The following is a 13,068-nucleotide window of genomic DNA, read 5'->3' as shown; positions in this document are numbered from 1 at the left end:
ATCAAAAAAATAAATATTAAATATTTTAAATTTGATACACAGATTAAGTTGGTTAAGTCCACAAACTCATTGATTTTTTATTTTAATTTTAAATTCAAAATAAAAATTCTCGATCCACGTATCAAACTAAGCCCATAAGTGAATTTTCTATTTTAATTTTAAAACCAACTCAAAGTTCTTTACGAGCCAATTAAGTTGCGAGTCCAGACAAATTAATATATCTAACTTATTTTAAAATAAATTAATAAAGTTTTCAATTCAATCTATTTAAATTATTTGAAAGATGATAACAGTTCCAAATGTTATTCCTCCGTTACGATTCTGTTGTTTCTCACTGCTATGTATTTTAAATAAATCTGAGGTCATTTCTATAAACTTCCTGATCACGGGATTCCCCTTTACCGTCGACTACCGGAACTCGAGGTTGAGGAAGAAATCGAGGTCAAAATTCATCGTTTCTCTTTGATCTCCTTGGCGGAATCATGTCCTCCTTCAGCGGCGATGAGACTGCTCCTTTCTTCGGCTTCCTCGGAGCCGCTGCCGCCCTCGTCTTCTCCTGTAAACCTTTCGATCTCGTCGCTATTTGGTATCCTGCAGCTTCGCTGTTGTCTTACAACTGGTTCTGGTCCGCTTACAGGCATGGGAGCCGCGTACGGGACTGCGAAGAGCGGTGTTGGGGTGGCGTCCATGGGTGTGATGCGGCCGGAGCTGGTCATGAAGTCGATCGTGCCCGTTGTCATGGCAGGGGTGCTCGGTATCTACGGGTTGATCATTGCTGTGATCATAAGTACCGGGATCAATCCCAAGGCAAAGTCATACTACCTTTTTGACGGGTACGCTCATCTCTCCTCGGGGCTCGCTTGCGGTCTTGCAGGTTTGTCTGCAGGCATGGCGATCGGGATCGTTGGCGATGCTGGTGTTCGGTAAATTTCTTTGGATCTCTGTTCCTTTACGTATATATTATATGTTGGTGTTTAATCTGAATTTTGATGGCTTTCGTGATCCTAAACTGTTTAGATTTTCCATCTATTATTGTTCCTAAGTTCAAATGAGAATGATTCTATTTATTTCATCATTTGGAGGCATGATTTTGGTTGTTCTCGTGCATTAGATGATTTGAAGAATCTGCTATTGTAGTTATTCGTTGTCACCATATCTGCATGCTATGCTTTTTAGTATTTCTTTTTTCTATTAGAATTTCGTGTGACTTAGATATTAGACCTTTCTTTTATTAGAAATTGAAGGGAAGACTAACAAAATTAGGAAGGGGGTGTAGCCATTTATTTATTTATTTCTTTTTTGCATTGGAGTAAAAAATATGATTGGTTTTATATACCATGCTCTCCTATTCTCAACTAAAACTTTGCATACCTCTATTACCTTTTGGGAGGCTTATGTCCTGTAGAAACTGTCTGTCTATCTGAGACTGTTCCTTGGCTTGTAAGTCCTAATACAAGGTTAGAATTCTAGCTTTTCCAAAGTGATATCTCAATGATGGCTCACGCCCCCTAGAAGGATGCCTTCTTCGCCTTCCACCTAAGCTGTGGGAAAGGCTCAAAGCCAATTATAGAGAATAGTAAAGCTTCATAGTGTCTTTCTTTCTAGGCGTGGGTAGTTTGCATCTTTATAGACATGTCTATATCACCAAGCCTCTATCTAAGACAGTGCCAAATCGTTTTGCCTTTTGTTTGGGTCAGAACTTACCCAGAATGGAGTAACCTTCCAGGAAATTTTATTGGACTTATGTTCATAATTGTAGGAATTGGGTTCATGCTTTCTCCAGCTCCTTTTTATCAAAGGGACTCTTGACATATGCAAAGGAGTGCATTTTTGTTCAACAAATTCCTACCTCAAAAGTTATAGCTTAGTGAATTTAAGATGTAACATATCTTGATTGTTAATTTACTGCATCTTTAATTCATGGTTGTGGCTTTCATTGTATGGAGTCGGAACAGAGCACATGCAAGCATTAAATAGTGTGTAATTTCTTGGTGGTCCTAGATTGTTTTTTCTGCCACTGCACTTGGATCTTTATGCACTTATGTCTGATGTTTATTATACTTGTTTGTACCATTTAAACTAACATGCTGGAATTTTTCTCTTGTTTGAACTTGGATTTTGATCTCATAATTGCTTTTTTTTTTTCCCTTTCCCCTCTTTCCCTTATGTTGTTTGATTGATTTTTCTCTATATACTTGCAACTCATCGTATTGGAGGTAATTGGTTTAAGGTTCTTTCCTAGATGACAGCATTCATGTGAGTTACCATCAGTTCCTTCTATTTGTTTGACCAAAGTTCCTCCTTTAACCTTGAATTTAGTAAAAATAATATCTTCTCATGATTTGGAATTCACTCTCATTTCTCTGACGATTCTTTTCAAGTGCAACTAGAATAACCTCCTCATGTTTTGTTTGAGTCTTAACTTACAATTATATAAAAGCTAGCCTCATCATAAATCTGTACTTCTGCTGCAAAATGGACAAAGATTGGTCTCCTCGTTGGTAGTTTAGCTATTCATTTTAATAAGAGCTTAATGTAGGCCTAGAGGGATGTAAGAGTTAATCTATGGTGGAGACTTGGCTTTATCATTGACAAACTTACCTTCCATGGGTATGAAAGAGGAGAATGACTGTGCACATATGAGAACAATGTTCAACTCATCTTCACTATATGGTATTGTATTACAGAGTTCTTCTCTGTCTCTTCCTTTCTTGCCTCTCAACCTGGTTGTGGACTGGGTCATTAGAAGATCTGCAAGAACCTAAGAAATCTTGCAGTATAATACCAGATCATAACAGTAACAAAGGGCTGTCTTATGTCCAATTTCATCTGAGGCTAGCTCTCCACCTTTGCAACCAATTGAACCAACTGACAAAAAGGTATCTGTATCTCCTGTCCCTGAGGTCTGTGTTTGCTGGTGGAAACCATGACAAGGCAACATACTGAGGAAATGTTCCCTAGGTGACCTTATTCCTGTTCTCGTGCAGAAATGTGTGAGAGATGTAGTCCAAACTCCTGCTCTTGTGCAGAGAGGAGTCACTTGCTAACATTTTGGAGTGGACATCCCATATGGAGTTGAACAATCTTTGCTTATCCAGTAGACCAATGGTACTCCCAAGATCCAATTATTTAATTGCTTTTGAATTCCTTAGATTTGATCAGGCATTGATTATATACCCAAGTTACACTCAACTCCACTGTGTTAGACAATTTACTGTGTCTTCTTAAAACTAACCTCTTTTATTCCCTCGTGTGAGTCTCTTGTTCTAGGGAAGTATTGGTCACCGACCCAATCCCTAAATAACCACAATGCCCCTGCGCTATTACAAATATATCCAAAAGCTTGAATCGAACTCCGCCTTCTCTTAAAGAGGTCCCAATGGTTAAACAGGAGTTTTGCACAGTTGACAGTGTTTGAGCTTAAAGAAAACAGGAGTTTTGTTATTGCTGCAAAGAAGGTAGTAAGTAATAGCATAAATAAAAACAATTATTGATTAATACATTGAGCATGTGGTATAAATGCTTTGTGCTGCCCAAACAAGTTGCAGCATTTGGTGAATTGAGCTACTATTTCTTTCTACAAGGGACTCAAGGCACAGTTTATATGTTAACAATTTTCGTGTTGATTTCAGGGCCAACGCGCAGCAGCCTAAGTTGTTTGTTGGCATGATTCTCATTCTCATCTTTGCTGAAGCACTGGCACTCTACGGTCTCATTGTCGGTATCATCCTTTCCTCTCGCGCTGGCCAATCCAGGGCAGATTAAGATTCTCAAGCTCTACATTCGGTATCCACTGGTGACTTGGTCTCCATGTTCATATTGAATATCCATACAATTGAGTTTGCTTTCTTGGTTTTATGTTGCATTCTGAGTAGATATGTCTGTGCTAAGAAAGTTTTCACAATACTAGTTTTCTGTCAGCAACATTGTTTTGGTCGATATCATGCAAATGGATTTTTTTCGCCGATAATGTTATCCATGATTTAGATCGAATGAAATTTAGATTGATGTACAAAACAACTTGACATGTCTGTGCTTCACACATTTACACTCAAAGAGGATCAGAATAATTCTCTAGGCACTCAAGGGTCATGTGTATGTTTTCCCCCTAAAGGACTTGACTTGATCATTTAGGAACTTATGGGTCCATGTGTACGATTTTTAACCTAAATGATCTGATTTGGATCATTTCGAAATTTTACAGAATTTTTCTATAACCATTTGAAGTCCATATTCAATAGATGTGCAATTTTCTCTCTTTGAGACTCCGAAGAGTGAATGTGTGTACTTTTCTTACCAACCTAAATGGCCTTATTTAAGTCATCAATTTATGATTTGAATTTCAATTATGATGTATTGTAGAGTTTTTTTTTTAGTGAGATGAAAATTTTAGAACGTTAGATCATTGGATGAGGAGTTATTCATACTTTCAGATTTATCTGGTGGACAAATCAAGAGGAAAAGCCATTCATCTTTTGAGCCCAAGACATAGATATTTGGACACCTGTAATATAGAATAATTTCTGGATTTAGGTGGAAATTAGGGAGATAGGGGTAGGACTATGGGTGAGTATTCGATTAAAATTGAATCGAATTAATCAAAATTAAATTAAATTAAATTTTTTTAAATGAACCGAATTGATTGAATTTTTAAATAAAAATCGAACAAACTGAAATTATTTTAACAGAATTAATTGAAATAATTGAATTGTTTAAATATTATAAAAAATTTATCAATTAGTTATCGATTTATAAATTTATTTATTTAAAAATTTAAAAATTATTTTTTAATTTTGGTTAATTTGGTTTATTCGATTTAATCGAATAAAAAATTATAAAATTGAAATCGAATTAATTGATTTTTTTTAAAAAAAATAATTAAAATTTTGAAATAATTAAATTAAATTTTTAAATTTGATGGATTTAATTAAATTTTTACTTACCCTACCTAGGGGTTGGTGAGCAACTTGGCAAATTGAAAATGTGGAGAGCCTTTTTGAGAAAAACTTAATTCTTTTATTTACTTTTAAAAAATTAAAAGGGCTCTTTGCTATTTTTGTGAAATCGATCAGTGAAAACACACAGTGAGTTCCATAGCTAAGTTTACTACTAAGAAAAGACCGAGTAAATCCAAACCGAATGCCTGGAGTTTTATGGGCCACAGCTCGAATCAAGAACCCCCCCTCGGTTCCTGATCTCCTGCTTCGCCCGAGCCACGAGAGTCACAAGTACTGGCCAGTCAAACCGGGGTCCATCTGGTTCCGCGGTCTGAGCGAACCACGTCACACATGACGCGCACAAACACGGGACGCCAGAACAGGCGATCCATCCCCCAGCTCTGCCAAACCCAGCTGTCAACTGTCTCCATGTAATAATCCAAGCGTCGAGCTCAGACCACCCTCTGCTTCGTCCTCCCTCCACCGATGGCGCTCCCCAAGCTTCTCCTCTTCCTCCTCCTCCTCGCCCTCGCCAATGCCGGCGAGCCCCGCGCGGAAGGCGCCAGCTCGAGAAGCCTAGTGAGGGACTCGGCCGCCGAGTGGCCTTCCTCCTTCCCGTTCGCCCCTTTCGAGGATAACGACGACGACGACGACGATGACTTCGAGCTCTATGGGGAAGAAGAAACGGAGGAGGAGCTGAGGAGGAAGAGGCGGCGACGGCGGCGGAGCCATCCGGTGTTCCTGCCGCCCCAGGCCCGCTACTTCATCTCCTACGCGGCGCTGTCGGCCAACCGCGTCCCCTGCCCGCCGCGCTCCGGCCGGTCCTACTACACCCACAACTGCCACATGGCGAGGGGACCTGTCCACCCTTACTCCCGGGACTGCGAATCCATTTCCCGCTGCAGGAGGTGATGATCATTGGCCATGGCGGAGAAAGTTCTTGTTACATTCACTACTACTACGCTGCTGCTGCTGCTGCTCCACTATTTTAGCTGCACTACTGTGATGCCATCACTATCTATCATGTTTTTGTGCGTCTACTAGTAAATTATGAAGCGTTGGGGGTTCTGCTAATTTTGTTTACATTGCTGATTTGATTTCATTGGAGATGCTCTAAATTGAAATGCTTGGAGTCCCGGGGTCATGGTGTCGTTCGATTCCCGACTACAACGTATTTGTAAGAATTTTTCTCTATAGGGATCGCAATCAAAGGATGCTACATCTGAGTTGACCGAATGCTTTCCGATTTATCCTGAGTCGATGGAAAATTTCTATGGAACCGAACCGATCACCTCAAGGATTGAATCAATGCGACTAACTGATTTTTTTTTTTTGAAATGCTTGGAGATCGATCAAGAACTCATCATGAATATAGCGTTATTAGTCGTTCAATTTAACGCAGCTCATTGCCAAAGGGGCGTGTAATAATGATCCAATGCCTTAGGAACATTTATTTATATTGTGAAAAATAAGGCAAGAAATTGATTTCTGTGATGAAGATGGAAAATTGAGAAACAAAGGCAGCTCAACAAATTAAGGACCATATTCATAACACAGATTCATCTTTACATAAGAGTATATGTTGCTGTAACACTATGTACATGACCACACCAGCTAGTCGAATGCACTTGCAAAGTAACAAATTAGAGAAACCGGTATTACTGTTTCTAATGATACAAGGACAATGCTCACAAACCATGACACTATATGTTAATGCATTAGTTAAAGTCTATATGAGGATATGGTCCTCAGGATCACATTTCCATGGGATCATTTGGGGAATGAGGAGGAGGTTTGGTTGGTTGGTTGTTCGAAGAAACGTGATTTTGAGATGGATTTTGACGTCCATTGCGAGGAGGCAATTGAGGCATCAGAGAATAGTAGTTTGATACAGATTGAAGCCCTCCATTGAAATGATTTCCATTTGCAATTGGAAGTCGTCCGGTTGCTATCTTAAGTCGCTGCACTTCTTCTCTTAAAGTCTCGTTGAGTGCTGTTCAGGAATTGAAAAGAATAGATTAGCAACAAACCATCAAGATTCAACCGTAAAATTAGGTAACAGTAATAGTGTAATGGTTCTTTTGTTAGTGTATTAAGAGAATTACGGTTTCTCCAAGTTAATGTGGCAAAGTTTCATATGGCAACCAGCACTTGGATTTGAAATTAAACAAGGACATGGCTGAAAATAAACACAGTTTGGATATCTATCCATAATTGTGTGATTTAGGTGTAAATAAATAAATAAAAGTGGAGTACACATGCGGTTCTTCTGCACCAATTTAGACAAGGTAAATGGAGAGAAAACTATGAATTGTTATCAAGAGCAAGAAAGTGCTACTTAGAAAACTTCAATTTATCAGGTAGCGGGTAAGCTAATTTTTGCTGACTCTTTACTCTCAAATCTAGCATGAAAGAAAGCTAATCCTACAAATAAATGTACAATAAGGGCCTAACATGAACTGCAAGTGATGAAGTAAACTTATTAAAGTCCTGAATTACCCTATCTATGAACTTCTCTCTATCTTGCGCAATTGATACTCTTCATACAGGATTGACTTGTAATTACTAGTTCTCTTCAAAATTAATAAATAGTGTAACAAAATTTTCAATACATTCAGGGGATTGGTAGTTCTGACCTTGATTTACTAATGGAAAGAACAGATTGAACAGTGTAGATTAGGGAAGCATGGGATAGTTTAAACATACCATCACGAAGCTGAGCCTGTTGTTCGAAAGCCTGCAACCGCAATTTGAGTTCTCTGTTCTCTGCAGTCAAATCTGTAGTATCTCTCTGTATTATTAAAAAGTAGAGATTAAGTCCTTGAGCTCTTTAGAAATGAAAAAAAAAAAATCCCTTGAGCTCTCAAACATAATGTAGATTCTTGGTGCATGTATTTCATTAAAGAAAAAAATAAATGTTAAAAAGAAAGTATGTTATCTTTGTTCTCATGGGAAGAACAACTAACGAAATAGTACAGAAACAATACAATCCTCATGAGGGAAGAGTTACAATAGTAGATTCTTTCAGATGTGCATTGTCATGGAGGTGGAATAAAAATACAACTTAAACGTGAAAAAGATTATCCTTAGCATGGTGTGTGATGAGAAAGTAGAACTGAAGAACGTTAGATCAATACAGAATTGAATTTCATATACTTTTCATTCAATCATGCAATAATAACAATTCTTTATCAGTCTACAAGGTTGGTAAAGTTGCCTGGTCGTAAAGACAGAACTGCGTTTAGAACAATCGAAGAATAATTTATTGACAGTGACCTGTTGAATTGACCACCGAAGCGTTCACATCATAATCTCAAGTACCAAGCACATGACACATTAATTTAAAGAATACAATACATTACTTGACCAATATGATCATTTTTCATATTTAATACCAAACTACTCCAGATAACTTAAGCAATTATATAGCCTTTGATTTCAGTATCAATGTGATTACTTTTCACAAGGTTTGGTTTAAACGTTTAACAATAATCGCATTGGCATTTGGCTTCTTGGACTGCAAGTTAAAAGTACAGTGCCATTCAAAACAGAAATTGAAGTATAACGAAACATTTGTAATACTCATTTAATAAGCAAATTTTCATCTATAAAAGTAAACCAAATTAGCTCTCAAAAGTATCAGTTCTTAATGGTGTAAGTATAATTTACACACAAAAAAATTCAAAGCTTCAATTATTGTCCTACTCCTTATTCATTTTGCCAGAGCCCAACAAAACTAAAAATTGCCTATTTGAAGAAAATGGCAAGTAGGCATTCCACCATAAGTAATCATCACTGGTTGTCTAGATCACAATTGTAGTAAAAAAGAAAGTTTACATATCAAACCATGACAAGCTCGCACCTACTGTACACCTCAGAATCATATTTTGAAAAAAAATTATTTGGACAGCCTGAACAACATGATTCATCATGGTGAATCTAAAAATACTCTGTTATTGATGCTCAAGTATGTGCAGTTTGCATATGCTTGCAAAGAGAAGATGACTAACATGATACTTTAATTTCAGAGGAGACTAAACTAACCTACAGCCTAATCACCAAATACACTATGAGCAACACTAGTCCAGCTTAACTTTTGAGAAGGAGCCCAAAAAATCATATGCAGATTTCTATACAAAAAAAAAACCCATTAATTTTGATACCTGGAGAAGTGTGAGCTGTGCAGAAAGAGTGGTTGCCTCAGTCTGAAGCGTTTGCACTTTCCGCTCAAGTTCACACGTGTAACGGACCTTCCTCTCCTTGGAACGGGCAGCAGATTGCCTATTTGCAAGAATCCTGTAGAATTGATATCCCAATGAAATTAGCAACTAGAATATCCGCAAACACGCCAAGGTTTAACGCATAATCATGGATGATAATTCACAGGAAAAAAATTTCTTGCAGGATGCAAAGGGGAAAGCAATCAACAGGGAGAAGAGGGAAAATCATGCCTTTTGGCTCTCTTCGGGTCAAGCAGCGCCAGCTCCGCTAGCTTATCGGCTGACATGGCCTTCTTCGCATTATCCGAGAACAGCGAGGTCGAATCCCCCTCCAACGGCGAGATCGAACCGTCCACGGAGCCACTCCGTCGGTGGTGCCCTCTCCTTCCCGGCCCGGCACCAGCCTCTCCGGCGTGGAGCCCTATCCCCTCGAAGAGAGCACTGTCCATCGAAAGGTTCCGGAGGTGGGACCCCGCGACGGGCCTGCTCGCCGCCAGCGGATCTGACAACTGAGGCTCGGCCAAGAGCGGTCCAGATATGGCACCGGACGCATTGTCGTCGGAGAGCGAGGGGAAGTCCATATCCGAGATGCTGAAGTCGGGGTCGTTGTCGAAAAGGAAGTCGTCCGGGAGGCGGATGAAGGTCTCGGAGTGAGCCCGGCGGTGCCCGGAGGCGCCGCTTCTGCCACTCGGCGGCGGGATCTGCCCTAACCGGTTGTGGGCGCCGGCAGGCGGCCCTCCGCCCGGCTCCATCGCTGGCGTGGACGGAGGAGTTGGATGAGAGGCGGCGTGATCAATCATGCGCAGCAGTCCCAATTAAGAGCGTGTCCAGTGTGTGTGTGGCTGTGGGAGATGGACCACCTGTCCAACCTAACCGCACGTTACTGCAACAGCACGTCAGCACCTTTGAGCGAGTGCAAATACACCAAAATAATAATAATAAATAAAAAATTATAATAATTTTTTAAAAATTCTTTTTTTAAAGTAAAAAGATGAAATCTGCCATCTTAGTGAACACAGGAGGATATTACCTAATTTCGTCAGGATTCAAACTCTTATCCTCTTCTGTAAGTCTGCTGCGTCGAAACCAACTCAGCTATGTCTCGAGGGCAACCCTTTTACTCTTAAATGGATTGATTTGCATTACTCTCCTTCGTACCATTTATGATATTATTAATATAGTATCCTATAATATAATTGAGTTGGTTATAATGAAATAGAATTGTTGAATTATATAAGGATTAAATCTCAATGAAGTTGAAGCAATGTCCTCTTCTGTCATGGATAATTATAATTTTTTTATTTACTTCTTCATAAATAATTATGAGATTAATTGTGTAAAATTATTAGGATGGCGAAATCTACGAAAGAGTTATTAATATGCTCTTACAATTTTTTTTATTTAGAAAAAGGTTTAAGTTACATGTGGATAACCGATCCATCAATGATGATCAAAGTTGACTTCAACGGTTCTGAGTTAAATGTCATTCATTAATATATGAAAAACAAAGATAACGTACACGATGTTAAAAGGTATTACAAAATGCATGTGATTCTCCAAAGGCACTCCAAAAATGTGGACGACCGATGTGGCGGGGATAAGTAGCCTCCAAATGGCACCGTCAAGTTTGTCGAAAGTCAAATTGAATTATAAATCAAAGAGAAAAGGAGATAGACTCCGAATAAAACAGACTTGAGGCAGGCCAATCAGAGCCTCGAGGTATCAATGTGCTAAGTCAAGACACACTCCAGTACACCGAGGCAAGCTTAACAGGCAACCGACTTCCTCAACTTAGCTCCTCCTGACTCCTTCAGTTTGACTGAGCTCGACTCCTCCTGACTCCTTCAACTCAGTCACACCCAACTCTTTCAGCTCAATCAAGTCCGACTGTTTCATTTCAGTGCATTCCATATACCTCTGGATGCGGTCACTAGCCCTCCTTCGTTTTTCTCACTAGAGTAATATATAAAAGAGAGTCCACTCTTGTAAGTGTAGGTAAGATAATTCTTAAGTATATCTTTATACGTGTTATGTTTGCTGATATTGTTTTACTAAATCATTGACTAAAAAATAGTTTCAAGAACATATGGAGTCTATGGGACTTCGTAGACTATAACATATTATAAAAATAAATAAATATGTGAAATGTCATGATCTATTCAATGTATATATCTTTATTTTATTTGCATAATATCTCAGTGAGTATATGTTTGTGAATTGAGATTGGTTTTCTCAAATAGATAATTATCTCTATTTATTAAGTGTAAATAGAGGTAACATCATTGTTTATCGAGCAACTAATGAAGTTGTGAATAGAGATGTGCATGTAAATTGAGGTCACCTTGATATATGCAGAACAAGATGAGATCATTTGTAAATTGATAATAATTGAAGTAAATGTATCCACCATTTACTAAACCTACTAGAAATTTAATAAGAATTTATGCATTGAATTTAATATCAGACATTGGAAATGTTTAGATCAAAATTTGTACGATATTATTTTATGAAAAAACATATGCTCTTTATTAGTAAAGAGAACAATATTGTCGTATGTGGTTCATGTCACATGTGTTATAGCAACAATGAGAGTAGTAAGAGAATGGATCCCTGCTTCTCTAATATATGAGACCCTTGAGATTATAAATTAATTTCAGTTTTATCCTAAGTGACTATTTTAGCTGTCTACTTGAAATTTTAATCAAGGTTTACTACTTTAGCTTATATCTTAATGACTATGGATGATTCAGTGTATGAAACATGACTAGAAAAATGTTTGATTAAATTGAATAAATTCTAGTTAAAAAAAAGATTAAAATAGATCTACATCTTTAATATTTATTCACTGATTGATCAATTATATTTATTTTTTAGTACATAAAATATAATTATTAATAATTATATTAATTAGAGGTATTGAGCATGCTCTTGACATAAGAGTTATTATGAGAGATTAGAGATGTTTATATTAATATAAATAATTTAATCTGAGATAAATATAAGATATTGATATTTTTAAATTTACCTTAAAGAGCATTTATGTAAAATATAACAACTTTCTTAATATTAATCACTTAATATGCTTACTATTGCATGAATTATTTTTTCTTATATATGAATTGAATGTTCTTATTTGGTCTTTGTGGCTTGACTTTGACAAGTGGGAGATGTTAGTAGTGGATGGCATGGACAACAAATGTAATTGCCATAACCATCCACTTACAACAGCTAATAAAATTATAATTTTTTCCTCATTTAAGGTGTGCGTAAGAGTGGAGCATGCGAGATCAATTTTGGGAATAATAAGGACATCTAGGGAAAGGGATTTGGTTTGTGGAATACAAGAAACCGTTGAGATAATTATTCCTTGGACACAAGCACAATAATCAATTGCAAGGCTTCAATCATTGTAAGTATTTTCCATTGTTTTATATGATGGAATTATATGATCATGCATATCAAAAATCACACAAACTCAAGGAGTGGTGCGAGGACTTCGGCATTCAATAGACATTCACATCAATTGCCTATCCTCAAATTAAGGGGCAAACTGAAGTTGTTAATTGGAAGATAGTTCGAGGGCTCAAAGTCAAGCTGGACCACATAGGCGACAGTTGGGTGGAAGAGTTGTCGAGCATCCACTGGTGCTACCGAACAATTCATTGGGAGAGCACTGGGATGATACCTTTTCATTTAGTCTATGGTGGGGAAGTAGTTGTTTCTATCGAGATAGGCATGAAGTTTGCTCAGGTTGGCACCTACAAATAGGACAATCTTGACAAATCACTACTTGTACTCGACCATACTAGCGAAATAAAAGAAAAGGCAACCACTTGGCTTGCGGCCTACTAACAAATGAATGTGCCAAACCTATAACAAGAGAGTCATCACACGAACCTTTCAAGTCGACG

At 37.9% G+C, this 13,068-nt stretch overlaps 3 protein-coding genes across 4 annotated transcripts; 2 read left to right on the top strand and 1 right to left on the bottom strand.

The window, feature by feature from the left end:
* Window positions 1-331: 331 nt before the first annotated feature.
* On the top strand, window positions 332-4,143 carry LOC141835963 (V-type proton ATPase 16 kDa proteolipid subunit). 2 transcript variants are annotated; one of them, XR_012602435.1, is made up of 4 exons: window positions 332-558; window positions 638-923; window positions 3,633-3,934; window positions 3,988-4,143. XR_012602435.1 is itself a non-coding variant. In XM_074723373.1 (3 exons), the coding sequence occupies exons 1-3, from the start codon at window positions 483-485 to the stop codon at window positions 3,763-3,765; spliced, it is 495 nt and encodes a 164-aa protein (XP_074579474.1). In that variant the 5' UTR covers window positions 332-482; the 3' UTR covers window positions 3,766-3,970. The 2 variants fall into 2 exon arrangements, 1 of the variants encoding a protein (XP_074579474.1); XM_074723373.1 differs by lacking the exon at window positions 3,988-4,143 and having other exon boundaries at window positions 3,633-3,970.
* A 1,273-nt stretch (window positions 4,144-5,416) lies between these two features.
* On the top strand, window positions 5,417-5,996 carry LOC141835687 (uncharacterized). Its single transcript, XM_074723056.1, has one exon. It carries the CDS (start codon window positions 5,424-5,426, stop codon window positions 5,847-5,849), a length of 426 nt encoding a protein of 141 aa, XP_074579157.1. The 5' UTR covers window positions 5,417-5,423; the 3' UTR covers window positions 5,850-5,996.
* A 466-nt stretch (window positions 5,997-6,462) lies between these two features.
* On the bottom strand, window positions 6,463-9,933 carry LOC141836058 (transcription factor VIP1-like). The gene is made up of 4 exons (XM_074723464.1): window positions 9,389-9,933; window positions 9,101-9,233; window positions 7,644-7,728; window positions 6,463-6,930 (listed from the first exon to the last, which is right to left on the bottom strand). Exons 1-4 carry the CDS (start codon window positions 9,907-9,909, stop codon window positions 6,692-6,694), a joined length of 978 nt encoding a protein of 325 aa, XP_074579565.1. The 5' UTR covers window positions 9,910-9,933; the 3' UTR covers window positions 6,463-6,691.
* Window positions 9,934-13,068: the final 3,135 nt, after the last annotated feature.

Source organism: Curcuma longa, chromosome 10 (assembly GCF_044706935.1).
Source record: "Curcuma longa cultivar G26 ecotype Majalengka, Jawa Barat chromosome 10, ITB_CL_G26_1.1, whole genome shotgun sequence".
NCBI classification, from domain to species: Eukaryota; Viridiplantae; Streptophyta; class Magnoliopsida; order Zingiberales; family Zingiberaceae; genus Curcuma; species Curcuma longa.
Note: the sequence above shows the minus strand (reverse complement) of the source record. Positions and strands in the feature narration are given on the sequence as shown.